This window comes from Lepidothrix coronata, unplaced genomic scaffold (genome assembly GCF_001604755.1).
Source record: "Lepidothrix coronata isolate B3197 unplaced genomic scaffold, Lepidothrix_coronata-1.0 Scaffold166, whole genome shotgun sequence".
NCBI lineage: Eukaryota > Metazoa > Chordata > Aves > Passeriformes > Pipridae > Lepidothrix > Lepidothrix coronata.
In genome coordinates this window covers 1,492,145-1,519,919 of record NW_016690346.1, presented here as the reverse complement: position 1 = coordinate 1,519,919, position 27,775 = coordinate 1,492,145, and the positions used below count along the sequence as shown (strand labels likewise).

Genomic DNA, 27,775 nt, shown 5'->3' with positions numbered 1-27,775 from the left:
AAGCAGCGCCGCGCGCGCGCGCCCATGGCGGGGGGGGCGGGGCCGGAGGCCCCCGGTGGGAGCGCGCGTGCGCGCGGCGGGAACAGGGAGGGGGGGTCGGGCCGGCGGAAGGTGTGGGCGCCGCTCCCGCCTCCGGCGGGCCTGGAGTGCGCGTGCGCTTCGGGAATGCTCGGGGGCGAGGGAGAACGGCGAGTCCCTGCGCTGCAGCGCGCGTGTGCCGCGGAGCTGCCGGGGTGGGGTGTGTGGCTGGCGGGCGGGCGGGCGGCAGCGGGGCCGAGGGGAGACCCGGCCTGGCCGCCGTGAGCGGCTGCTGCTGCCTGTGGGGCGCTCGGGCAGCCCTGGCCGGGCAGCTCCTGCCCCCCGTCCTCTCCCCTGGATCACAGCGTGGGTCAGGTTGGAAGGGACCACAGAGGGTCATCTGGTCCAGCCTTCCTGCTCACGCAGGGTCATCCCAGACACATGGCACAGGATTGTGTCCAGACAGTTCTTGAATATGTCCAGTGAGGGAGACTCTACAACCCTTCTGGAAAATCTTTTCCCATGCATGGTCACCCGCACAGCAAAGAATTTCTTCATACTGAGGTGGAATTTCTGTGCATCAGTTTCTACCCATTGCCTCTTATCCTGTTGGTTGGCACCACTGAAAAGAGCCTGACTTCATCCTCCCTTGGATATTTATACACACTGATAAGGTCCCCTCTCAGTCATCTCTTCTTGAGGCTGAACATGCTCAGCTCCTTCAGCTGTTCCTTGTAAGAGAGATGCTCCAGTCCCTTAATCATCTTTGTTGCCCTCCACTGGACCCACTCCAGGAGCTCTGTGTCCCTCTTGTACTGAGGAGTCCAGAACTGGACACAGTACTCCAAATGGATCATGCTGGTGGTACATGTGACCCTGCTACCTCTCCCACAGCACCCCTGTGCGGGGCTGTAAGTGGAGTCCAACCTGGGCTGGAGTCCAGAACCCTGGGTGGCTATGCCCTCCAGCTGGGTGAGCTCATGGATGGCAGGATTACCTGCTCATAACCCTTATCCTGCCACCCATGTCCACTCTGCCCTACCGCTGGCCAGCACTTGGAAGTCTGTGCTTCGGTACACGTTTAGTGGGAGAATAAACAATGCTTCATTAAGCATGGGGTTTTTACTTAGTTGCTTTCAGTTCCGTCATTAATGAATTGCATATGCCTTAATCAGTACAGGGGCTTCCTGTAGCAGCCATCAGTAAAATCCAAGAGTGCTTCAACAATGCCACGGAGGAGAATTAAGCATTTATAAACTGTCTGAAAAGACAGCATTGTAGTTCATATACTGTGTTTAGTGTTTGGAGGAGACAATGCCTTACATCCAACACAATTGTGTAAACATAGCTGTCAGCACAATGGGAAGGTGCATCCCTCAAGACCCTCAGTCCAAGTTCATTTTGAAACTTGATGCATGTGTTTTTTCTTCACAAAGTAAAGTGGTTTGGTTTTGTTTAGCAATTGCACAAAAAGATCTTGGGAAAGCAACATTTCTGGATGAAGTTAGTTTATAATTGCAAATCATATCTTAAAATTGTCAAAAAGTGAACATTATACTGGAAGTTACCCAGAGTTGGTGTAGGTAAGGCTTGTAGAGTGTTCATTTATTCCACTGCAGTGAAGTCTGTAATTTTGACAACCACCCATCAAGAAACACCCTAGAGTACAGAGGAGAGCAACAAGGATGATGTAAGTCTGGATCTGGAAAATAGATTCGAAAAGAAAAGATTGAAAGAATTGGCTTTGGTTGGGCCAAGACTGAGAAGAATGAGGCTAGGATATGATATGAAGAAAGTCACTGAATATTTTTATGCATTTCAAACAAGACAAAATGTCATGGATTTAAACTGCAGCTGGCAAGATTAAAATTGATCTTCTTTTATGACACCTGGATGAAGTATTAAACCTTTTGTAGATCTGCAAAGGTAACTTTGGATAAAACTCATTTAAAACACTATCCGCAAGTAAGACTGCACTCCCACCTCTAGCACCACAGTTTCAAAGGAGGTGGAACCTTTAGATTCGGTATTTCAAATCATATATCTGCCCCTTTTTTCCAGTTCTTCTAATTCATAGGCAGCTATGGTATGAGGGGATTTTCACTTCTTGGTGAAGGGTTATAGTTTACATACAAAAAGTAGACCTTGAGTAGACAGAAGAAAAGTGAGTCAAATAGAGCACAAGCACTTAAGTAGGAGTTCCTGCATTAGATAGTCTCCTTACCGATAAGCTAGGCGTTCATTTCTGCCTTCGGTTTGTTGGGGGCTTTCTGTTTGTTTTTCTGGCATCTTCTATCCTTGTTTCATTTAACCACAGTGAAATAGCTTCAACTCTTCAACTTTGTAATGCGTTTTGGTGTGGTGATAATGCCTCGAGAAATGTGGGTTCTAATCTGTTCCCACTGATGAGAGAATTCAGATCTCAGCATTTCTTAGGTCGTGGGGACTACCAGCCATGGGTACATCCCACAAAGTTACATGCTGAGTACAACAGTGAAAATTCCAGTTTTGATCTTGGAGACCTAAATTGGACATCAGTAACAGTCAACCAGAATCTACCACAGAAGTCCATTAGAGAATCTGGGCCACTGAAACATCAGATTTTAAACCATCTGTTTCATAGCACCTTGCCAGTTCTCAAGATTTTTTCCTGTGACCTAGGAAATGTTGCTTTTTAACCCTCTATTTTTGGAATCATAAAATGATATTAAATGGCCAGTGTTTCAAATGGTTTTGGCCCTCCTGATTAGACAAAGAAGTCTGGAAAGAATGCGGCCAAAAGCTTTGAAAACGAGCATCAGGAAAGGAGGGCTCAAATTTATTACATGTTTAACATCTCATTGGTTTTGACTCAAGGCCATTAATTTTATAAGGCTGACAGGTTTTTTTGAATATTTGGGCTTTTAAATGTTGCTCTTTTCATAGAAGTACTGCCTTTGAGATAGTGCTGGCCCCTAGTGACTTAATAACATCTATTTAGTTAAATATGCAATGTAATAGGGGAAGAAATAAAAGCCCTAGGAATTTTTTTATTCAGTTTATAATGGTTGCTCTGATTTGTATGACAAAAATCCAATGTGCTGCAAATATTTCCAGGTTTTGATAATGTTGGTGTCTGTGCTGTGAAATGGTTCTACATTGATCCTCCTTATCTATACTATTAGAAGTGTAGTAGAGTGAAAATTATCCTTAAAGAAAATGCAAGTTCAGCAGGATTCCAGTCTGCATTGCAAGCTTAGGCTCAAATAAACCTTTTTGATGGGGAATAATGCAAGCCTCTGAGGACTTGCTGGAATGCTCTGTGGCAATTAGTTCTGTAATATTATAGTTCAAGTTCTGGCCTTATGTGGCTCTGGAGACTTTGGAAATATATACGGTTCATTTTTCAAAATGCTTTTAGGTCTAGTTTTTACCCCCTCTAATTTTCCATTGTCCAGTAGGTACGTTCAGGAATGTTATTTGTGATCCGAGCTATGATAAATTGATTCCACCACCCTTTGCCATCAGATTATCATATCGAAGATCTCCATCATCCACGTGCGTGACTTGAAGAGTTGGTGCCAACGGAGCCACCATGAAATGTATATCATTTGAAATGTATATCATTTGAAATGTATATCAAACGGACATGTGCTCATGACCCCAGAAAGGTCTTGGTCCCCTTCTAGAAATATAGCTCTAGACTACAACAGAGCTCAGGAGGATGACACTTCCCTGTGTTTAACCATGAAATCAACAGGTCCTTATCAAAGTCTTCCCTGTTAGATTCAACCAAACCTTTTGGATTTTTCCATTACTTCTTTTAGCATAGTGGTTGTGCCAACTTAATGGCAAACTTAAAAGGCAAAAGGATGACTGTGTTTACCCTTCTGAGATACCTTTTTCCCTTCAGCTTCACTGGACAAAACCTGAAAAAGAACATATGTATTTTTTAAAAATTAGGAAAACTTTATGGTAACAATTTCTTTGAAAACGATTGAGATTGCAGACACAAGTCCTGGATTGCTCAGAAAATGCAGTGAAGATTCTTTTCTTAAGCATTAAAATGTAAAAAAAGACCATGATTTTCTCATACTTCTCTGAGGCTCTCACTGAACTGTAAAACAGGTGCTTTGTCAAGTCTTGGCTACACATAGAAAGTGTCCCCCAAGAATCTTAAAACCTAATACTAGACAACAGACAAACTGTAAATAGCCTCCTGCCTCTGCTTCTCAGTGTAGCCTAACAGCTCAAAAGGATTATGAAAATACATGTTAAATAAGTTGAAAATAGATGCTACTATTGTTCTTCTGTTTCTGCTGTCTCCAAATATATATATATAGATATAGATATATATATAAACATCAGTGCATTGTGGTATAGTGTTGGTGATAGACCTTCTCCAAGTAGTAAGCTGGACTAGGTGGCTTTCAAATGTCCCCACTAACAATATTTTTATTATTATCTGTGATAGGGAGATTCTGTGAATGATTCATGGGACAAAGTCAAAGCTCAAGTGTTGGTGACTGCTGATGAACTTGCCTTTCAGAATGACCCAGTTATTAGCACACCTCCAGCTACCCTTTGGTATTAGCTAGGGTCAAGAGGCTGGGATGCCCAACTTCATCTGGCATGAAGGAGCATTGCGTTAATGAAAGTCCTCAAAAAATGGGTATAAATGAGTGGAAAACAGAGCTCAGCTGTAGATAAATAAACAATTTTCTTCTGTGTGTGAGATTTAATAGTTCTCAGCTATTAAATATAGGCATATATAAAGACTTTATCATATATAATTTACTCAGTCATTATTACACAGCTACATATTCTGCACGCTGTGTGAAATTCAATTGTATGCTGAAGTCCAGGGCAGGTCCCAGATTCCAGCAAGCATTCTTTTCCGAGATTCGAACAGTTCTGAATGTACAGAATCATCTACTGTCCTGGCTCAAACCATGACATCTACATAACAGGGATTTTCAAAATATGCAACAGGCATTCTGGAAAGTATATTGATCATGAAAGAATGATAAAATTACGTGGTATGTTAATGTTGTTGATGCACTTTTTGGGAACGTGGAAGTACAAGCTTGCACTTAGGAAAGAGTTTGGAGGAGATCATTGTATGAAAGGACTGCAAAGTTGTAAGATAGACAGTAAATAGTTGTAGAATAAAATCATAATTGATGGACAGTTAAATAGAATGTGATAGCTCAAAGCTATCTGTGACAGAGTTGAGCAGCTAAATTGGCGTATGGTGTCTTTAGAAAAGAGATTACTGTGTTTAACCAACAATGATTTCACCTCCTAGATACTTTGATTTTATTTCCTTTGTTATGCATTGTGGTATTTTTGGTGGGCTCCATTATCTGGGAGCATGAGGTAAGACAGAAGCTTTTCACACTGGCAAGCTCTTCTCCAAAGAGATGCTAATGTATGGTATTAGTATATTTGATACCAGTATGTGCTGTCTGTTTGGCTTAAGGGAGCATGTAGCCGTATTACAGTAGGCTAGGTCCACAACAATGATTAATTACTGATAGATCTTCTCTGATTAGTTCTTATGAAAGACAGTCTTAAAAATTATATGTATATACTCTTTATTTCTTCCATCTCTGTGTGAAACTCTCCTGTCCTTCAGTCTATTTTTTTAATTTAAATTCCATTCATATTTTGTTTAAAACTAATGTCTCTTGCTGTCTTTGCTCCCAATCCCATATAGAAATCTCCCTTTTCGTGTACAACGTGGCTCATCATAACTACACGTTTAGGGCTTGGCCCTGTCATCGTCCTGACTGCAGCCTGGAGGGCACAGTAACACTGTGCTGCAGAAGATTCCCAGTGGACATAGTTTATATAGCTAGGTTACTTCTGGTCTGCATCAGAGTGCTATTCAGATTGTACTTTTCCCAGTGCATTAGCAAACAGCCTATGGCCTTTTCCCACCTATTTCAAATTATTTCATATGCCAGATCAGAAAAAGCATGGAGCTGTTGTACAGACACTGCTCAGGTACCATACGGTTTATCCAAGTATATTTAGGTGACTTGTAGTAGGAAAAGCTTCTTTAGTTCCATTTAGCCTGTGACATTTTTACTCCAGGACAGCTGCTTATATGTTTCATTCCTATCTCAAGATCTGGCTTGGATGATCTGTAGGTAGATATACACAGTAAGCATTTTAGGAGCCTGACATGGTAACCTTCCTGCCTGAGAATATGCACTGAACGCTAATCTCTAATTTAAACTTTATAATTTTCCTGATGTTTAAGAGAAATTGTCATGACCTGGATTCTGTAATTATTTCAAAGACAAACCACATGATTTCTACCTCAGACATTAGATGTAAGAATAAATCTTTTTAATTAAAATAAAGTTTACTGTATCAAACAGACCTGGTGTGCATTTGCTGAGATGGTCACCTATTCCAGAAATTTGCTTAGGCACTTATTTCGGAACAAAGGATTAAATAGATTATGGAACAGATACATGATTCTACTACTGTTTTAATGATTTTCTGTTCACTGTGGTGGAAAATACCTGTAAACCTTTCTGAAGTCACATTCTGCATGTAACTGCAGCATTTTGACTCCTGCACTTTTTATCTATTTCATTAGATCAATGAAGCATTTTTACTGCCTGGCTCTTCATGTCACAGCAGTGCCCTGTTTCTCTTTTTTCACCTAAAAATTTTACTACTTTTTTAGTCAGAAATGGCAGAAAGTCATGTCTTTTTGCGAGTATTCTGTGTTTTTCATTCTTGCTTAAGAAGTCCTGCAACTTTTCAGTAGAATGAGGGGTTTGGCTCTGCTCCCAGCATCCATACAATATCCCATTCCATTAATCTGATTTCCAAACTTGGAAATTTTTCATCAATTTCATAAGCTTACAAAACTTTCTAAAATCTTTCTATCGCTGATGCTTACATTTTTTCCTAGATGCTTTTTGCTAAGTAGTTCATTAGTGGTTAGATTCAAAAGTTGTATAGCATAATGTAGATGTTAGCTGCTAACCAGAAGGAGAGGAACTGGAAGGTTATCTCCAGCACTCTCTCCAAGCTCACTTGCTCTGGCAGATCCAGAGAGAATTAAAGTAATCCCTCTCCCAAACCCTGTACCTCTGTCTAGATCTTGCTGTCTACAGAGGTATGAATATGCAAGATGAGTCCTCTGTTAATGTTCTTAAACCATTTATATAAGGAGAGAATGTTGTCAAAATTCATTATTTGAGTGTTTAAGGTCTACAGCACCTATATAATCTCTGTTGTGCTCCATAGAATTTACTGAAATTCAAATCAGTGTGGTGTTCTTCCTATCAGAAGCAGTATTTTTCAGGCCATGCTTTTATATGTTGGGTTATTTCTCCACACTTCTTTTTTTCTCAAAAATATTGCACTCTTATATTGCACCCACACCAAGTAAGGGTGTAATAAGGCAGTAAGTGAAGAGTTGTGTTCCTAAAAGACATTTGCTTTAGAAATATCTACAATAATTATCCTTCCTTTCTGTCTGTCATGTTGCTCTGCTAAATTATATGCTTATTTTATACCTATCACTTTATATTATCACTTATATTATCACATCATGCATAATAATGTAGATTATGTTGTCATATTTGTTTATTTAAGATCTATTTTAATGTTCAGAATCAGCATTTTAGAATTAAGCTTATTTACAATGAACTATGGTAAATTTGTTCTTGGATGGCATACTGCAGGTATCTCCTTAAAACTGTTTACTGTCTGAGGTGCTGAAATCTTGTTAAGAAATCCTGATCCAGATATAAGCCAGGGTTTCAGAGTCCTTGCAAGCACCATTTTGACTGGTCAGAAAGGTTGTTGGTTTTCTCTGTGTACTTTGAGTGCCATGGTCTCTCATTGACCAAAACATCAGGAATAAAATGTGCATCCATTCTCCCTGAGCAATGCAAGAGGATAAATTCAACCCTAGTATTGGTGTACAGTGTCAGTGGAATTTTGCCCATTGACACTAGGCTGAATTTGACCCTCAGAAACATGGAAGCTGCAGAAGGCAGCAGGTGTTAGTTCTGCATTGCTAAACCATCATTACAGTTTACCTTCACTAGCACAAAATCCAGCCACCCACCCTTTTATCAGTGTGATAATAAAAGGAATTAATCACCAAAGGATGATAGAATGTAGTTAATTTTTCTATTTGACTATTCTCTTGACCATAGTATGTGGGAGAAAGAAACCTATGAATCAGAATATTTGATATTTTGTATTCAGTTGTGCCTTTCTGTAAAATAGCAAGTTAAATCTAGACTGTGATTTCGGTGTAAAATGGCTAAAAAATACTTTCAATATACAAAAGGTAGGACTAAGACCTTTCTTTTTCTGAATATAGATTAATTGAATAAATAAATATAAAATACAGCTGACATTACTAATTAAATGATGGAACCCATAACCCCTTGGCTGTTGTGAATCCATTTTTATTTTAACAGCCTCATCAAAGAGAGATATACAATCATTTCTACATCCTGTATTTCACTACAGACACAGAAGGTGTCCATTTTTTTAAGGCTTTTCATTAACCCATGTAATCAAACGTCTGATCAGCTGCTGGATCAACATCATTAATTCTAGTCCACTCAAAAGTGTCTCTAGGGAAGAGAGCTCAGGATTATTTTTTTCTGAGCAGTGGTTTCTGCTTTCAGTTATTTTACTAATTCTGTTTGCCTATCGCTGTTTTGATCTTTCTTACTGTTTTGATCAGTAACTGCATCTCGTAAATGGTACTGTTGATTCTGGCATGACAGTGCTTTCTCTTACTGCTGACACTTCACAGTATTTTTTTTATTTTACATTTTAGTTGCCTAGTCATGGCCATCTTTATTCCCTGATCTTAATTGTGTGGTCTGCACTGACTAACTCCCTAATTAGACAAGGCACAACTTCTCAGGTGCTCAAGGTTTGGTGCCAATCCTCAGTTAGGGCAGACTCAGTTTACTTTAGGCTGACCACCCATCATTTAAAAGATCTCAATATTTTATTGTTTTCAACCAAATCTCAGTAAGTCTGAAGTCTTGCTGAAAAATGCTCTTTATAGGTAATATTTAATGTATGGATTATACACATTATGATGCAATGCTCAGATCCAATACAGAATTTAAAATAAGTAACCATCTCTCATACTTAAATCAACAAAAAGTAATAGAGGTATTAATAAATTTACTGTATTGATTCATGTTACATTATTTTTATTTTAGGAAATTGCTGAGATAGGAGGCCTATCAAGTGTCTCTTAGATTAATATACTACATTTTTTTAAATTATATACTTACATAATTATATAACTACATTTTACTTACTAATGAACAGAATTAGAAATGTCTTCTTTGGTTAGTTAAATGACGTCTCAGTCTTGTTTTCGTTTAAAGGCAGAAGCTAATTTTTCTTTACTTAGGGAATTGTGATCATTAAAGACATATGTCTCCTAATGTTTTGGGTCTAACAAGTTGGGAAAAGAACGTCCTATGCTGAAGCTCAGTTCAAGACAAATTTTGTGCATCCTTTGCCTTTTTTAGTTTAGTGTTTTTCAGAGCTGTTGTGACTTGCTACTAAAAAGCAATCAAATAGCAAGATTTACTGCAGGGAGACTGACAGCTGCCATTCCTACATTCAAAAGGAAAATTATTTTGCTAATTGCTTTATTTTTGGTAACTTTTAAATAGATCCACTAGGTGGTGCTTGAAATAAGCTACCCCGGTGTGACTTGCTTATGGCTGCCAAGCCCATCTCAGAAATCCAGGTGTAACTGGAGGTCATTGTGACTGAGAAATATTAACCTATATTTCATTAGTCAACACTCTAACAGGAATATTCTGGGCAACACGAATGAGATTGCTATCCAAGCACTTGGGTTCCTCCTTTTCCAGAATTGAGTTTTCTGTTTCAGAAGTAAAACAAGATGTTCACCATTATGGAGATGCACTGCTTTCCATTATTAATTTAAGTTATTCTTCACCTCTGGTACTCTCAGAATAGATAATTTTCCATTAGTATCTTTGGCATTTGAAGAAAAACTTTATTTCTAGGCTCAAAGTGATTTGGATAAAGACAAAGCTTGGAACTGCCTGAGTGATTCATCAGTCCCAAAAAAGGTTTAACTTCCAGTAAGGAATAAAGGAAGACTGTTGTGATGTTACTGCATATGGCCATGGGAAGGGGCACGAAGACCCCTATGGCCAGTTATGCAGGTATGAATTACGGACACGGTGCCAAATTCCTTGTGGAGACCAAGGCTTGTTTTCCCAAGTTATTCTTTAGCCATTTGCTGTGTAATCACTCATCCTAATGTAAACCAACTTATTTGGAGCTTTAAAAAAAACACAGCTGTCACAGACTTCTTGGTCAGCTGCACACCGGTCAGTTGCCCAATAATTCCTCTGTCTTTCAATCTGACACTGAAAGCTTCTGGCATAATTATTTGTTCCTGACATTGCTTCTCTATGAAAGAGGGTGTTAGTCCTGTCAAACTGCTGCCCAGTGCCCTGATGGGAGATCTTAAGCCCCCCAGCTGCTCGGAGAAGCTGTGACACTCTTAGTCCTCAGGTCACCTCCAGGTGCCTCTGCTTCTGCCTTGCAGGTGAAATCAGGCTTCACTCGTGTTTTCAAGGGAAGTTTCCTTCAGAAGGCATTTCTCTGTTTGCAGTTTTCTTTGCAGATTCCAGGAGAACAAACTCCTTCAACTCATGGCAAGTGGGGGATAGATGGAGAAGCAGAGGGAAGAAACATGATGAACTTGTTTCTATCCTTTTTACTTGCCTGTGCTCAGGTGCTGAGGCAGGTGGCTGAGGGCAGCTGCCTGGGCTGTACCCATGCAGTGCTTACACATGCACCACCCATTCAAGTCTTGCCTGAGAAGCAGGCTGGCAAAGGTGAGACCAATGAGAGGGCTCTGATTATTGGGGCAGGTCTAGGAGGGTTTCAGTTTTGGGGCGAGGGAGCTGAAGAATTGAAGTGGCGGAGCCCAGTGGGAAAGTCAAGGTAATACTGAGAGCTGGGCAGGAATTGGAAGTGCTGAACTAGCAGCTACTGAAGATTGGGAAAATCAAAGTAACCACAGTTGAAACAGTTTAAGAGACACAAGCCAAATTTAGAGTAAGCCAGGTTTCTGTTATTCACAGAAAAAAATGTTTAAAATTACTGTTGAGGTAGAGTATGAAGAAAAAGCATGTGTGAATTGCCAATGGAGGAAAATCTAGAGAGTTTACAATAAAAGCCGCTAAAGCATTCACATGTGAACCCGGATAATATAGACCTAGTAGCTGGTAAGTGCACCGCAGTCACATTTAATCTGTCATTTAGGTGTAGTGAAAAGTCTGTTTTGCTCATGGCCAAAGCACAAAGGCTCTTTTCACCACAAGGTTGGGAAGCAAAGTAAGGAATGTAAACTAGGATGATGTATATGAGAAGCTAATCTTTCACCTGTAGTATGTCTATATCATGCCAGGTATTTTTTGTCTATGAAGAAACAGCCTAAGGGTATTGATCTTAAAGAAAATAAAGGATCTGGATCACTGGAAAGCTATAAAGAAGAAATAAGTCAGAAACTCAGCATTTTGTGCAAAGATTATTTATAGGACATGAAAAAATAGGCTTAATTATCTGCCGTGCATCTTGGAATAATGCTAATATCCATAATCTGAAATATGCAAATTAGAAAATATTAGTGCAGCCCTCAATTAGAATGAACTTAATTGTTCAAAGGCTTCCTTCTTCTCTTTTTATTTGTTATTGTACGTCTGAAATGGATACAAAAGTTTTATATTTATACTCCTTTCTTTCTTCAGTTTGTTGTTGCTGCTTAAGTTTAACATCAGTTTTAGTTTTGTACCTGAGTGTCTTCATTTTGCAAAATGCTAAATTGCCAAAAATCAAAGTCTTTGTTCTAAACCAGAAGTCACAGTTGGATAGATCAGGTAGTTAATTTTATTCTTTATTTAGCTTATTTATTTATTAAGTTTGTGGGAGGGAGGTTAATAACCTAGTTCTTTTTTTACTGCTTCTGTTTCATTTTCATGTGAAGAGGCTGATAAAATCTTTGTTCATGACCATGTGAGTCTGCCACATAGGCAGGGCAAGAACTGTAGGTGGTCATCTGAGCAGAGAGCCAAAAAAGAAGCCCTTGGCTCTGTGAGCCCTCAAAGTAGGGGGGGAGCTACTACCTGTGCCAGGGTCAGGATAGAGTGTCTTGAAATCCAGATGCAGAAGGAAGATGCTCTGATCTCTGTGCTTTAACATTGCACTTATTGTTATGATCTTTAATGTTATTTGAAAAGAGAGAATTCAGTTTCAAGAGCTGAAAATAGATCTCTTTGGTGGGACCTTAGCTAGGAATGGGAAAGAGTTAATTTCTTTTTCACTGGCATAAGGTTGTATAAATTTTCACTTGTTTAAACAAGGGATTTAATCATTATTTCTTGTAAAACTGAAAACAATTGTAGAACTAAAACAATTTATTGAGTTTCAGAATTAAAATAAGACTATATGGCTTTTTTAGTATTTAATGCTAAGATAGGAAAAGTGATTTTTGATTTCTTCAGTTAGTCTGTAAATTTTGTGATGCAAGGTAACCAGAAAAGCTTAGGTTAAGTAAGGAATTTTTTTTCCTGCCATGTTCTGAAATTGCTATTAGTTTTAAACCAGGCCTAATTAATTCTTAGTGTAAGTCCACATAACTGAGTGGTGTCAGTGTTTTAGAAACATTTTCTGAGGTGATCTGTAAGACAGAAAATTGAAAGTTTACAGAAAAGTCAGACTGAGGACAAAGCTACAGAAATATGCCTTGGCTGATATCCAGGCCACACGGTCTTTGCAAAGGGAAAGAGAAGTAAGTGCTTTGCTTTGCTTGTTAAAAGCTAGAGAAATGGCAGGTAAAGATGTCCTAAAAGTATGGGTTCTGTAGTTTTTCAGCAGGCTCTCTTATAGAATTAAGACGTTAAAGAGGACTACTCATGGTGCTTGTTATGAATTAAGCACTGAATATGTAAGGAAAACAAACAAACAAGCAGGCAAACAAAAAACTGGAGTGAATGACAGTTTCTCCAAATAGAAGGAGGTTGGTAACAGACCATACCAGAGATCTGCATTAAGACCATATTACTTTTGTTTGGAAGCAAAACTTTTTACCCATTTAGTCTAAAAATAGGCTAAAATGAGATGGAAATAACTCTGTTAGAAATCAAACATGAAATATCTTACCCTGTTACGATAGGACAGAGATGACTAATAAGAATTCTGAGGTAGAATACAGTATGTGCTCTGTTTTGTGGTTGTATTGCCTTCACAAATGTATTAAGTACCATTTAATTCTGTGCAATTGGTCATATTCTTTTAGGATTGTCATATCAACTTCTCACTTCCAAAACATTTATCACTGGCAACTAAAATACTAATATGTCTTCCTGGCTTCCTCTGATGGATGATTAGCCAACAGTCTCACCTTCACAGCCTAACCCTTTCCTGCCTTCTCCTTGCTGCTGTAGCAGATGTCATCTCTCTGCTGTCATTTTGGCTATACCTGAACATCTGTCAGGTTTCTCTGTATCTTCGTCCCTAGATCACACCTCCTTTTTAAATAGCTCACTCTGTACCAGGATAGAATACTCTTTGTCTACTCACAAAACTAAAGTTCTCATTCATGTTATGGTTGTCTCTTTTCTTTTTTCTGGTCTTGTCAAATTCAGTCTTGCCCTTGTCACACGTGCCTACAAGGCTGCTGTAAAAATTGCTTTTTGTGCACATCTGAAATTGTTAGCTTTCTATGTGCTTCTGTATACTCTCATTTCTCTGTCACATCAAACCTAAGATGCTTACTCTCAAATCAAACACTTTCTACTGCTGCCATCTAACCTATGGCATCAGCTTTTCTTTCACTGTGACTTAGAATTAGGTGCAGGCCGCTGTCTGCCCTCACTGTTGGCAAAAGTTCCACAAAATGAGTCTTCTTTCAATCCCTCCTTGAAGCTCTTGTCTAGGCTTCTCAAGACCTAGGATGCAGTCATGCAATAATTTAGCCTTATTATTTTGACTAGTAATGGTTCCACTGTTTTCTTGTCCTCTGTCTAACTCTGTCTTTTTATGTCTCTTTTATATGTAGGTGTAGGCTGCCTGAGGCCAGTGACCAACTTGTTCTGCATCTGCACAGAACCTCAGAGAACAGAGTAACCTCAACCATAGCAGTCATACCATCAATGCATACATAATATTCATCTTGCATATTTTTTTTTTAATAACGGACATCTATTTGGATTAACCACATCATGGAAGTACCTTCCCAGTCCTTCTGTACACATGCCTTTTATTTAATTTCACAGATATTATATCAAATTCCCTGCCATGACAGCCAAAAGGACATCACAGTGAAGGACTGTTTCAGTGTCTAAGAGAGAGTGCACAAAAAGAAAGTAAAACATTGACAAAAGATAGAAATGGCTCTTGTATGCTTCCTTCAATGGTGCTGCAATAGAGACTGTTAATATGATTAGTATTGGCAATATAAACAGCATTCTTTTCTGGAAAATGGTAAAGAAAATGAAGTATAAAAATACCTAGTGTATTTATTAACTCATCTGAAATAGTGAATACCCAGTGATTGCCAACCTGGATTAAAGTTTATATCTTATTGAAGAACTCAAATATTGTTTCACTTGGCAGGCAAGGGTCTAAGTAAACAGGATTTCCCTGAAGGTAGCAAGAAACGTTGATGCAATGTGGTTATTTATTAGCTTTGGTTTTCCTTTTAGGGAGATGGGCAAATAATGCCCTTGATGGGCAAATAATGCCCTAGTGCTTAGAATTTAAATGGGTCAAACTATTTGTACTGCTTAGACTCTGCCCAATGTCTTTATAAGTTCCTAGAGATAAGCTTCTCTACAGACATAATTTTGAGAAGTCCTTTATCCTCCTCTGGTACTTTGTGCCAATTTGAGCACTTTTGAAAATCAAGCTATTCATTTAGGTTTTGCAGTAAAACTACTCAGAACCATTTCTTTGCAGAAGATATTCCTCATTTAAACTCAAAGCTTTCCCAGAGAATTTCCAATCTGCTTGCAGATCTGAGATCTGCCCAATTTTGATTGAATTTTTTTCTTGAAATGTCCAATATTGATGGTCTAGTCACTGCAAGTGCAGTATCTAAATATCCATCTAACATCTTAAATCCAAATCCAAATATTTTGACTGAGAATCTCTCATAAGTTTTTGGTTTTATAACATAAAATAAAAGCAAATTTTGTAATCCTGGAATGCAGTAAAGGGATGGTTGTCCTCTGGATGGATTTATTCACATCCCTAACTTAAACTGGTGATTTGAAAAACATAAATAGGTCTTTGTTCTCAGTTTAAAGAAATAGCAATTTAAAACTAATTTGTCCTTTTCTTAAAAAGAAACTTCCCTGGGAAAAAAAAATACTGATAGTGAGATGTTGGTCCCACTGATGAAATATGCTTTCCATTTGACTAGGGGGAATTAGTTTTGATAGTGACGCACACCACTCTTACTTTAACAATGCCCAGCAGACACAGGTATCACATCTATACTTCTGGTCTATCTGCAATACTCCTGGCAAATAGTTACCAGCTAGAATTTGCTCACAGGTCCTGACAGCATCAGTATACCTTATCTACCAAGACATATGGCTCTTTGTTGCACACCTTGCATATAGAAGTAATGCAAACCAAATGAAGGCCTGCCTTGACTGTGCCTTTACAAAATTTTCCTTAGTGGTCTTCTCTGACATACTATATGTTTTAACTGGCTATAGAAAATGGGACATCTCTTACCCAATATTTATTTTCTTTATTTGTCTGTGTGAATGTGAAAGTCTTAGGAACATTTTTTCAGTGTTGATTATTTGGCACCAATCTAGGCTTTGTTTTCCCACTGATATTTTTACCAATGTGTGAACTAAGGCACCTAATGTTGTAACTTTTATATTTTTCAAGGTTTTCAGGCATTGCCATTGCTCTTATGTAAGCTTTACAAAATTATAGACTCTTCAAAATCAGTGCCAAAATTCCTATCGTCCACCATTTTAAATACAGCAAGTGGGATTAAGGCTACTCCAGTGATACAGCAAATCCTATTAAAGTCATTTAGATTAGACTTTTAATGTTACTTAGGTTCCTAATTCTCCTTTTATCCGAGTTAAGATGAGGTGCATAAATAAATTTACCGCTCTGGGGCTTAAGAACTTTTGAAAATCCCACCCACCAACATACAATCTACAGTTTTTCATATGACTTAGAGATCTGATTTCTCAAGGAAATAAATGTGGTCATGTTGCCTGCCTCTCTCTGCCAGTCAGTCTCTGACCTATCTCTCTGTCTTATAACTTTTGAACCTGAGACCTAATGTTGACTACATTTGACAGAAAGGCAAGAGCCCAAAGGTATTAAGTCATTACAAAGCATAATGATTGGAGAAAGGCAAGCTGCAGCATAATCTCAGCTGTCCTCACTTCTCTCTCGTCTGCACAGGCTCACAGGTCAGCACACGTGTTGGTCACAGCCAGCACAGCACCACTGTCTCTGTCAGGCAGAGGATCTTAGGTCCAGGACCAATCCGCACAGAGAAGGCAGCAGACACTACTCTGATGAGGATGGTGAGGGAACTTGAAACATTTGTCCGCTGGAAACTGGGCCACGTTGATTTCATCATCTAAAACTTGTCACTTGCTAACTTGCAGTAGCCAACAGTGAACAGTAACTTCTCAACACGGCTGGAAAAATGCTATGGAAAATGACGCATTTCCTCTGAAATGGCATCAACAGATTTTATTTAAAAGTAATTGTTCTCTGGACCTTCACAACTTTGCTGTCTTGCAAAGAGCAAAAAATTTTGACATGTCCCAGTAGCAGCAGCTGTACTGAAGAACTGACATTGGTGCCTACTCTATAGAAGGTTCTCCGATCTAGATTGGCTCTGTGACATGCCACCAGTAGGAGATGCACTATCATCCAGTCGTGGTTCACAATGGATATTACTTCTCATCCCCCAGGTTAACTCATCCTGATCCCAGGCAGCAGGACATCTACCGTGTCAGGACAAATGGAGATCTATCTGCGGGCTGTGGCTCGAACTTGACTTCTCACACTTGAGCTCTTTTGTAAATGAAATACTGATGCCCAGGCCCATGAAGCTTTATGTCATCAAGGCAGTAGACAATATTCTTACATGCTCAATTAAAAATACATTAGGAAACTCAATAGAGGTGATTGACCTTCAGCTGGAAACAGAGAAGCTGGTGTTAAATGAAATTGAGTAGTCAATGGCTCATCTTAGAAATTTGTGTTGAGACAGTACCCATTGGAGGCAGTACAAAACAGTTTTTAAACCAGTGTGTGGAACAAAAATTAAGATAGAAGAGTAGCTATTTTCTCACCTACTCAAAAGAATATTTGTAAAGAGTATTCATAAGGAGTTTAAGCCAGTGATGTGTCTGTCTGGACTCAAACAGTTTATTTTCCTGTAAAGACACAGTGTTTATTGATACCTGATTTTTTTTTGAGCATCTAAATCATGACAAGGTAAATTTTTTTATTTGCTTGGAGTAAAAGGCAGTGCAATACATTCTTCTCCACCTTGCAAACCTGTTTAGCAGTAGGGATGCATTCTGATAAATACCATGTACCACTGATGGTACATGAGTACATGAAAAGATGTGAGGGCTAAAGTTTTTATTTAAGTTCAGGTATAATGTAAATAATGCATAGATTGTGCACAGCAGTTTGTTTCAGGAGCTCAATTCTAGTCATAGCACCTATATTTTGGCAGTCCAAAACTTGTCTAGGTGAGAAGATGGACATTGTTTCGAACAGAATGGTGGTTTGGTCACATCTAATTGACTTGATGTATCTTAGAATTGCTCGTTAAAATATCTACTAACAGAATTGATTAACAGCATTATTCAAAAAATAAATAAGTATGTTTTACAACATAAACATATTTTCAAAAAAAATTACAATACCACATTTTCTTCATTATAATCTTAGATATGGCTAGTTGTCTCTTTATTGTAAAAATTGATCTGTACAGTCATATTCTTGTATAGTATTCCAACAATTTCAGTAGTAGCAGACCTCAGCTTAACACATATCTCAGTGTTTTCCAGAAATAAAAGCTTCTCTTTTCCATATAACTTAGGAAGAATAACTGTGTTGCATGTCTCTCATTCTTTTACAATGTAATATGCTGGATTCCCTCCTATCTAGAAAGAGAATGACAGCTGCATAAATTCATCAGGACAGATGATCTATTTAAAGCATAAGTGAAATAAAAACCTAAATCCTAATAAAATATAAGATCCAAAGAAAAGTTTGCATTTGTCTTGCTGAGGTGTATAGAATTATAATAGTCACAAAAATAAAAGAAGAGGAAAATGTGTCAGCTTATCTGGTATGGAAGTGAAAGATAACTATTTATGGTTAGTTTTTATATTTCTGCATGCACACGTGTTCATGGTGCATCTGGATATTCTTTTTTTTTTTTAATTTTGCAGGTGCCCTTTTCAATATTAAGTTTTTATTTACTGGCTTCAGCTTGCAAATGGTTTTACCAGTGTCTCAGTCTATGTTATTCTCACTTGAAAAGCATGCGGTAGGTTTGACTCTGCTTTACTCAGAATCTTTAAACTTCCAGATTTCTGGAAGGTGAGTTTCACAACCTCCACTGAACAAAGTTTACCATATACTAATTAATTCCCTGGAAATAGATTTTAGTAGTCATTGTAGTGCCACCTTATTTGCCAAACATATTTTTTTTCTTTTTTTTGTTATATTTTAGTGCAGAATTCTGGTGCAGGACTCCAAGATAGCCACATATTAAGAGCACAGAGTCAACATCTAACTCCCTGGCAGGTAAAACTTCATTTAAAGTCATCTTCCCAGGCAAAAATTTGAGGACACTGGACACTGCTTCTGTGCCAGGGCTTGCATTTATTACTCTGTGTATCCTGGTGTGTAGCCTAAACAGGAATAAAAATACAACAGGATGAACTAGCTGCAGAGTGTGATCAAATTCAGTACAAGGCAGCAAAGAACCACACCTTGAAACAACACACTTGGTTTGAGTACTTGGCATTAAAGGCAAAGAGGAACTTGCTACAGCAAATCATAACCCATAGACTGCTACCTTGCAGGCAGAAACCATATGCTGGAATGCATGCAGGAAAGAGAAGGCATGTGAATGCACAAATTTTGCTCGCAGCATTTCTGTGAGCCCCAGCAACCTGAGTTAGCATCTTTTACCATCAGTATGCTTATACAGTGAAAATGTTGATAAGCTGCAAAAGCAGCAAAAAATTGTGAGCAGAGGTCCCAAGGAGGGACACTGTTGCCAGCCAGACCAAACACACTGTCACAGACAGAAGCTGTGAAACACAGAGATGCAGGGAATAATGAGAAGCTGCTCTTTATTGAAGAGCTGTTGTGTTTGCTAGTTTGGGAGGTTTTTTGGCTCCTCCTCACCACCTCACCAGTTACTTAACCTCACCAGGGTTAATTTGGATAAATTTCAACTGAAAATGAATGATAGGTAGAAAACTGTGAAAGGTGAAAATAAAGCCTGAAGTATTTCATTAAAAATACAACCAGTGGGTAAATCCTTCCCCATTAGGTATGGGCACAGATTAAATTGAAAGGTGGAAGACATGAGAGTTAAGGAACTTAAAAGTCTTTCCTCTCTTTAAACACATACAGTGAGCTGCATATTCTCACAGCCATGTGACAGAGCTGGATCTATGAAGTCCTTATTGCTTCCATAATAAGCTCAAACTTCAAGGGGATGTCCATAAATCTGGCAGTAAATAAGCCGATGATTCATACTGTTCCTACAGCAAGACAGCAGGATCAAAGTCTTTCTCCTTCATCACTTGCTCAGTCCTTGAGTTCCTGGCCATGAACGTTTTTCATTATTTCATCACACACCAAGGATTGCAGTGTCTTACAGAGCAGAGTAAACTAGATTTAATTTAAGTAGAGATTTGGGCTGTGCTTATACTACACTCCTTTTTTAAAATTATTTTTACACCAAGGTGGTTTTGTAAATAGCCTATTGTGCTGTAAAATGAAAGCCAAGTTCTCTGCCACCAACTGTCTGCTGAGATTGCTGAATTATATTATAGAGTAAGACTTTAAAAGGCTACTGCTAAGTCGCTGAGTCACCAATCTTGCCAGACGGTATATTGGAAGCTTTTGGTCTAGCAAAATAGAAAGGGCTTTGACATAGTTTCAAGCAATGCTATCAGCACCAGTGAGTAGACAGACATCAGGAAGGATGGATCATGGAAAAATTCAGACAAAAATCAGAAAGTATTTACTGCAACCAGATCAGTTACACTTTAGGGTTTCAGTTGCACTGAAAGGCAACTTCCTCGCTACTATGCTGGGTCATTCCTGCAGGATGGATTCAGAGAAGGATGACAACCATTATACACTCCTTTCAGCTGTACAAAATGGTCAGCCTTCAGATACAGACATGAGTTCTCAGTTCGGTTTTGCTTAGTTTGAAAGATTTCTTTCGTCAACAAAAATATTCCAATTTTGAAGTACTTTACATGAACAGATTCGTATGACAAACTGGGAGTCCTACTGATATGACTGTTCTGGATTTCACTGGAAGCTTGCATTTGTATAGGAGTTCGCTTGTGTAGGATTGTTGGTTTGGGGGTTTGGGGTTTTTTTACTTCTACATAATAAATACCAGAGGGATACGTAATATTTTTTCATGTGCATGCAATTTCCTCTTTTTCTAGTTAATAAACTTTTTTTAGCTCTTACCAAGTATCTATTCACCCTGTAATATGTGATAACCTTGAAGAACAAACAAGTGTATTTTTTTGTTAGAGTAGGGTTATTTTGTTTTACCTGGTGTATGCTTCTTTGAGTAGACAGACAAGAGGAAAGAGCAAGCCATTTGGCACCCCATAAATCAACTGTCCCAATTATTGTCTTGATTTCTTTACTCATGTGTTTGCATTTAAATGTTTTAAATACGTGAATTCTTAGTACAAAAATGAAAGACCTGAAAATTAAACATTCCATGATGGCTTCCTCTGCACAAGTTTCGGCAAGTTAACTAGAACTTAATTTATAGAAATGCTGACTACCTGCTATGACCAGTGGCTGAGATTAACTGTTCAGCGTCTCTGCAAGTTAAACTCTCAGTCTTGATCCTAATGAAATTTCTTACCAATGCTAGCTTAAATGCATATGCATGAAAGACAAGGTCCTTCTATTTACCCGTAACATTCACAGAAAGAACATACAAATACTACTGTAGGGTTGAAACTCAAAAATCTTTTACAATTTTTATAGTGTCCTGTAAAAGAAAGGGGCACAGGTACATATGTATGTTAATTAGTCTAACATGATTGCCTCCACACCTCTTGAGCACTTGCCACAGAAGACCTGTTAAAATACTATGTGAGTTTTACACAGACATAAAGCTTCTGCTGAAGGACTGCGAATTCCAGCTGTCTGCTAAAAGTCTGTTTGTCACAGGAACATCCCAAAAGGGAACATCAAAGAGCTATTGCCACAATTTCAAGTCTGTTGTAACAGTAATCATCCTGGTCCAAGGACACAAACAAGGCAAAGTTTACAAACAGGAATAATTTATTTAGGCAGAGCTTTTAGACACTTGAGCTCTTATCCAAATATAATTAAACAAAAAGAAGTCTTTGCCTACAAGATTCATCTTGCAACAGGTTTTAATCACTCTGATGAAGTGTCAAGTATATAACATATTGGCTCCTAATAATAAAATAATTAAAAAAAATTAAAAACTCCTTAAATTTACAGATATTTTTGTAACTCAGTCTTGAGGGAAATCACTGAAACTGCTAGTAAAACTAACTTTGTTCATATATGAAGCCAAAATCACAATCCATATTTTGTAGAAAAGCTAGTTAAAAGTTATGAGTTGCTCAGCCGAGGGGTGTAATGAAAAATATCTCTATTTTCCCACACTTTTTGTTTTCACAGACAAAGCACTTAGTTGTAAAAATACAGAGATGGCAAAACTAAGTGCTCAAAAATTGTGAAGTGGTGTTTAAAGGCGCTGTATGACCTTGCTGGAATATCACTTTGTTTATCCTGCCACCCATGATTGGGTTATATGTTTGCATGCCAACATGCCAACAAACGCAGAGGCTCTGTCCTGCTCTGTGCCAAAGCAAAAGGGTTGGGTTTTTTAAGCCTGCTGTCAGTGTCCCCCATGTTCTGTTCTCTCTGTTTCTTCCTATATTTCCAGCTTGCTTTTTCCTCTTGATCTAGGGAAAGTTCATACTTCCTCCCACGTCCTTGCCATTCTACCTGTCTACATCTATACACTGTTGACTGCACACTCGCACATTTCCCAGTTTTTATCCTTTCCTTCAACACTTTCCCCCTCCAAGTTTATATTCCCCATTCAGTCCCTCTAGTTTCTGTTTTATTTGTTTTTTTTTTTTTTTTGGCAAAAACCTCCAGCCCTCCCACTTTCTACCTATGTGCCTTTAGATAGGCAGATTTTTTTTTACATTTGTAAAGCTGAGGAGGATACCTGTAGACATTTCAGCAGTATGTAATAGTCCAAGACATGGTTAGATATGACCAAAATATCAATCAAAAAGTATTAAGTGTAGCTGTAGAAAGCCAGAAAAGGGGAAAGTAATCTGGAACATAGTTCCTTTTACTAGGCCTAAGTATGCCTTATTAGTTGTATGTTAAATGAAATAAGTCTTTTAGCCTCAGTAGGCCAGCAAGATCTCAAAGGACACCTAAATATAGGAAAAGGTTATAATAAAAATATTATTAACAGCAATGAACTCTTCACCTTTGATAAATGAACTCAGTGCTGGGCAGCAAAGTTGGACTAAAGCCAAATTCAATTTCAGCACCCTTTCTCTAGGCAGAGTGGATATATTTCTTTTACTGCATATCCATGGCAAGGATTAGGTGCTCCAAGGCAGTTTTCGGCCAGCACCGATCTCCCGTTTGCACGGCACTTCCCACCTGCAATGAGGTTGCGGCTTTTCGCCATATAATATCTAAAGATGGGTTATTTCCGCCTAAAAGGCAGGCCGCCACCCTTAGCGGGTTCCAGGGGTCCGGGATGACCCTCCTGCGGCGGGCAGGAGCGTCGGGGGGGGCTCCCAGCCCCGTGGGGCCACCCCTCGCCTTCCCCAGGGAGCAGTCACAGCTCGCTTTTAGGGCTGTAAGCGGAAAACAGGAGATGGGCTTAAAGCGTAAAATTCCAAAAGCTGGTCAAGTCCATAAACGCGGAAAAGAAAACCAACCCCGAAAGACGAGCCGTCGCAGCCGGGCCGGCTGGGGACGCGGCACACCTGCCTTCTCCCTCGCCCTCGGGCCTGGGAGGGCGCTCAGGGGTTAAGCCCATCTGGGGGCGGGGGCAGCCCGGCCGGGCTCCACCGCGCCGCGGGTCCCAATGGGGCCGGCGGGGCTGAGCGGGCCGTGCCCTCGGAGCGGGGCGATGTTGCAGGGTCCGCCGGGCGCGGGGCACCCCAACGACCTGCCCGACCACGCTCCGCGGGTGCGCAGCGCCGTGGCCGAGCTGCGGCAGCGGGCGGAGGCAGAGCCCGGACAGCGCTGGCCGCAGCCCCTCTCCGATGCCTTCCTGGTGCGGTTCCTGCGCGCCAGAGACTTCCACATGGACCTGGCCTGGAGGGTAAAGAGCAGCGGTGGCCGCCCGCGGAGCGGAGGGGGAGGAGGGGGCGGCGGCATCTCCCGGTGCCTGGGGAGCCCCCGCGGTGGCTGTCACCGGCCTGGCCCGGCCCGGGGACGTGGGGAGCAGCCGGACGGGGGCTATCGCTGGGTGGTGGGTGGGCGAGTGAGCTCTGCCCTTCTGGGGTCGGCCGAGGCCAGCCGAGGAGTTTCAGGGTGTAACTTAATTGCTTGTCACGCGTGTCTTCAGCGTGGCACCGAGTGAATGTGCTGTCTCACATTCAGCGTGGCTGGTTCTGTGCAGTGTCGATGAGGTAACATAAAAGTTGTGTTAAGTGTGGTACAGTCACTCCCGTATGCAGTAAGTGCGGTAAGGTTACAGCTCTGGTTAGGAAACAGTATTCTTGAAAGGACATCCTTGTCATGATTGTCGGGCTCAGGTTACTCGTTACTAGCAGCGATACACTTACTCTAAAAAAAACTACGCGTAAAAACTTCTTTACTCTTGAAGTTTAGTCATTTACACCACTCCTTGCAGGTTTTGGTAAATCATAGTACTTTCCTGGCTCTTTGCATGGCTTTTTGCCACAGTGCATGCATATCTTTACTGTCCAAAGGTACAGATTGTTACTTTTTTTTTTTTTTTTTAAAGAAAGACTGGCAACCACTAAACCTTTGGAACAGAAAGTATTTCCAAATCTTCCCAGGGCAAAAGCTGATTCACAGTGTGCCAACTGGAAGCTGTGTTTCCATGGAATTTGATGTTGATTACATAGCGTTGCCCAAGAGACTTCACCTATTACTTTCTGACTTCTCTGTACTGTAGATTTTCCAAGTTTAGTCACCGTAAGAGAAGATTGTTTGCATACAGATGCATTGCAGGATTGAGGTATCTAAAAAAAAGAATGTGAAAAACTGAATTGGACCCTTAATCAGAAATAGCTTTAAAAATTAGATTTTTGTTCTTTTCATTTGACTCATGAGATTTGTGTCATAGATTTAAATTTCCTTCTCAGCAGAAAAATTAGGGAGTCAATTCAGATTCCTTTGGGTGTTTGTGGATCTTACTTTTGCTTGAAGCTCATGAGATTTTTTTATATCAAAGCTGTGCACTAACAATTGTAGGACCATGCTTTTTTTTTTTTCTTTCCCAACAAAAGGCATTTTATTTTCCTATATTCCTTGGTTCCAAAAAGCAGGGCTTAATGAGGACAATATGCACCACTGAATATCCACTCCTAATTGCATTGCAATTGGTTGTTACTGGTAATCCTGTAGACAGGACAGTGAAATTCAGCATTTGGCCCATGCACTTCTGCACTTTGATGTGACTAATTGTGAGGTGCGTTGTAGGTAGGTCTAATATTTGAGAGTGTGGAATCTAAGCTAGATTTAGAGATGGAGTCTATGAAGTAGCAAATTTTCTATACTCCTCTTGAGAATCAGTCCTCTAGACTGGGGACCTGCTTTGAAAAAAATAAGTCTTTTTAGAATCTCTTATTTTTTTCTGGGTCTCCACAGGCTGCTAAGTTTCTGAATTTCAACCCTTTGTTTGAATTGAGAGATTCTGATGTCCAAACCAACCTGTGTTTAGTGTTTCTGTCTAGAATTTCCATTCTCCACATGCTGTAGCTATTGGTACTTGATGTTCCACATACTAGCTGACACTTTTTTCTAGAATACTTCTCTTGCAGCATAGGAGGAATAAAAGAAGCATACCCCCCCCCCCGCCTTTGGCCAAAGGAATGTGTTTATTGCAATTGGGAGATCAAGGCCCAAGAGAATTATTGTGCAAAAATCTGTGGTGGTCACAAGACATATTCATCTAAACCAAGTGAGACTTCATGCAGAGGTTACATTAGTACTTCATCCTAGACAGAGCCCTCCTGCCATCAGTCCAGAGAGTGGCTGTTCCCTCCCGTCCTGGTTTGATGTTGCCTCTTTGTTTGGAATTCAGGCTGATACAGTCCCTTTTTGCCCACTAGGCTCCTGTATACCTACTGCATAGGACTTGTAGAGCGGCTAAGTGATAATCAAAGTTCGTGGCCCTGTCAATGCTTTTAAGCAACGGTTGTCCAGCGTCTTGGTATAGACTTACAATTAGCCTTAAATATGAATCAAGAGTCTGTCAACTGACCAGAGTGTTTATTGATGGTTAATAATTGACACAGATTTGTCTGATATCTGTTATCAACATTTGGAAGTGCTTCAGAAAAGAATAATCAGGTAATTATGGCAAGACATTCCATTTATAAATCTTTTATGATGACTCACAGCAACAACAATCTTTTACATTTTTCCAGTGGCAATTCCAGACTTGCTTTTAACTACTGACATATTGATACCTATCATGCTAGAAGAAATAAATTCATACCTGAATATAAATTCATACCTGAGCTGAGCGTTGAGTTAGTTTGTGCAGATACATTTAACTCCTGTATAAACTTGTAAAGAAGGGCCACAGGTCTCTATTAATTGTGCTAAAGCAATGGGTTTATATATCCCTTTTTTAATGTACCAGCTAGATGTGTATGTTTGATTTTATTGTTATCATCAAAACCACTGTCACTTGGATTCATTAGTGACATGCAAAATCTGGAGAATTAGCATCTTCTTTCCACCATAAATGTTTTTGCCTAGTGCATTTCATTATGTCCTTGCATTACATTCCCCAACTCTTCTATAGGACTGATTCTTAATGACTTGAGGATACTGTCTTTTTCTACTTGAAATGCATTATACTCTGGGGAACAGATTCAAAATCTCTTTATGCAGTAAAAATGCAACATTGAAACTCTATGCCCAGAGTCTTCATAACATACTTAGCTTTTATGGCACTGAAAACTCTCTAAATATTTAGGATCCTTTTAGGAGTTCTGGTTGATACAAAGCTATATGGCAAGACTTAGGGTTTGCTCTGCATTTGACTTACAGAGGAATCAGGACTTCCTAGTGTGTTGTACTGCAAGTCAGTAACTTACAATAACTGTGCTGTCCAAGAAGGGTTGTTTTTCATAGTTCCAAACATACTGCTGAGTCTCAGGCATTGTCTCTGAGGATCTTCACATCATTCAACCATAAATACTTAAGTTTAAATCAGTTACTTGGCTGCCTTTCTTCCACCAATACCAAGGGATTCCTCAAAAAGGATGGAAGAGCCCTTATTAAGCTCTCTGGGCTGACTGTTGAGGAAGCACAAATGAGTCAGCCAGACTTCCCTTTGCGCTAACCCAAAGACCTCAACTTACACATGCGCCAGTCTTTTCCCAATGGCAAAGAGGTAATGCATGTGGAATTGAGAAAGTTCTGTGTCTCTATAAAATTGTTTTCAATTTTTTCTCTGTGTATATTATATGTTTAAATTCTGGGTGTATCTATATACACATATATAAAAAGAAATATAAAATATATATGCACAAAGGTGTGTATGTATGTGTATATATATATGTATATGTGTGTATATATATATATATATGTATATGTGTATATATATATATATGTTTATATTCTGAAGTTTAAGCTGTGGTTTTTCCTGCAAAAAATGTCAATAGAAATCCTTTTTTTCCTAAGCATTGTGTGCATTGGTACAACTGCTGACACAATAGAGGCTTAGTTCTGTCTAGTATCCTTGTTAACATAAATAAATAGTTATTAATCAAGAAAAAAATAATTTATACATACAGATGTATTAGTTTCTCCAACAAGTGCATTGTTTTCTGGTTCTTTTACTTCTAAGCAAAATACTAAGTTCACTGTTTTTTTGTAGCACATGAATTTTGGTTTAATTAGTAACTGTATAATCTCTGATGTTCAGAAATCTGGAACTATCCCCAACAGACATCAGGAAAAAATCCTCTTAATTAATGCTTAACTTCAGTCTGGAGTTTTTCATCCAGCTTTACCCATTTATCAAGTTATCTTGCATCTATTTTCAGATGGTGAGCAGATGCTAAGTAGGTTATTCAGTTTGTAAACACATATAATTATACATTGTGATGTTTTCCTTGTGTTGTAAGTACCTAAGCAATTTTTTATGCTAGGTAATGAATGTGCTTGTTTTTCCTGACACTAGGTTTTTCTATTTATATCC

The 27,775-nt window shown here is 39.2% G+C and overlaps 1 protein-coding gene and 1 long non-coding RNA gene across 3 annotated transcripts in view; both read left to right on the top strand.

Moving 5' to 3' along the window:
* The first annotated feature begins 10,385 nt into the window (after nucleotides 1-10,385).
* LOC108504508 lies at nucleotides 10,386-14,379 on the top strand. The gene is made up of 3 exons (XR_001877142.1): nucleotides 10,386-10,580; nucleotides 10,682-10,895; nucleotides 14,120-14,379. It is a non-coding gene; the product is annotated as an uncharacterized LOC108504508 (long non-coding RNA).
* Nucleotides 14,380-23,434: 9,055 nt separating this feature from the next.
* Nucleotides 23,435-27,775, top strand: part of TTPA (alpha tocopherol transfer protein) — a 16,970-nt gene continuing 12,629 nt past the window's right edge. For both annotated transcript variants that reach the window (XM_017829647.1, XM_017829648.1), the window contains exon 1: nucleotides 23,435-23,689. In XM_017829647.1, coding sequence (XP_017685136.1) covers nucleotides 23,450-23,689 — 240 coding nt within the window. In that variant the 5' untranslated portion in view covers nucleotides 23,435-23,449. The remainder of the gene's footprint in view (nucleotides 23,690-27,775) is intronic.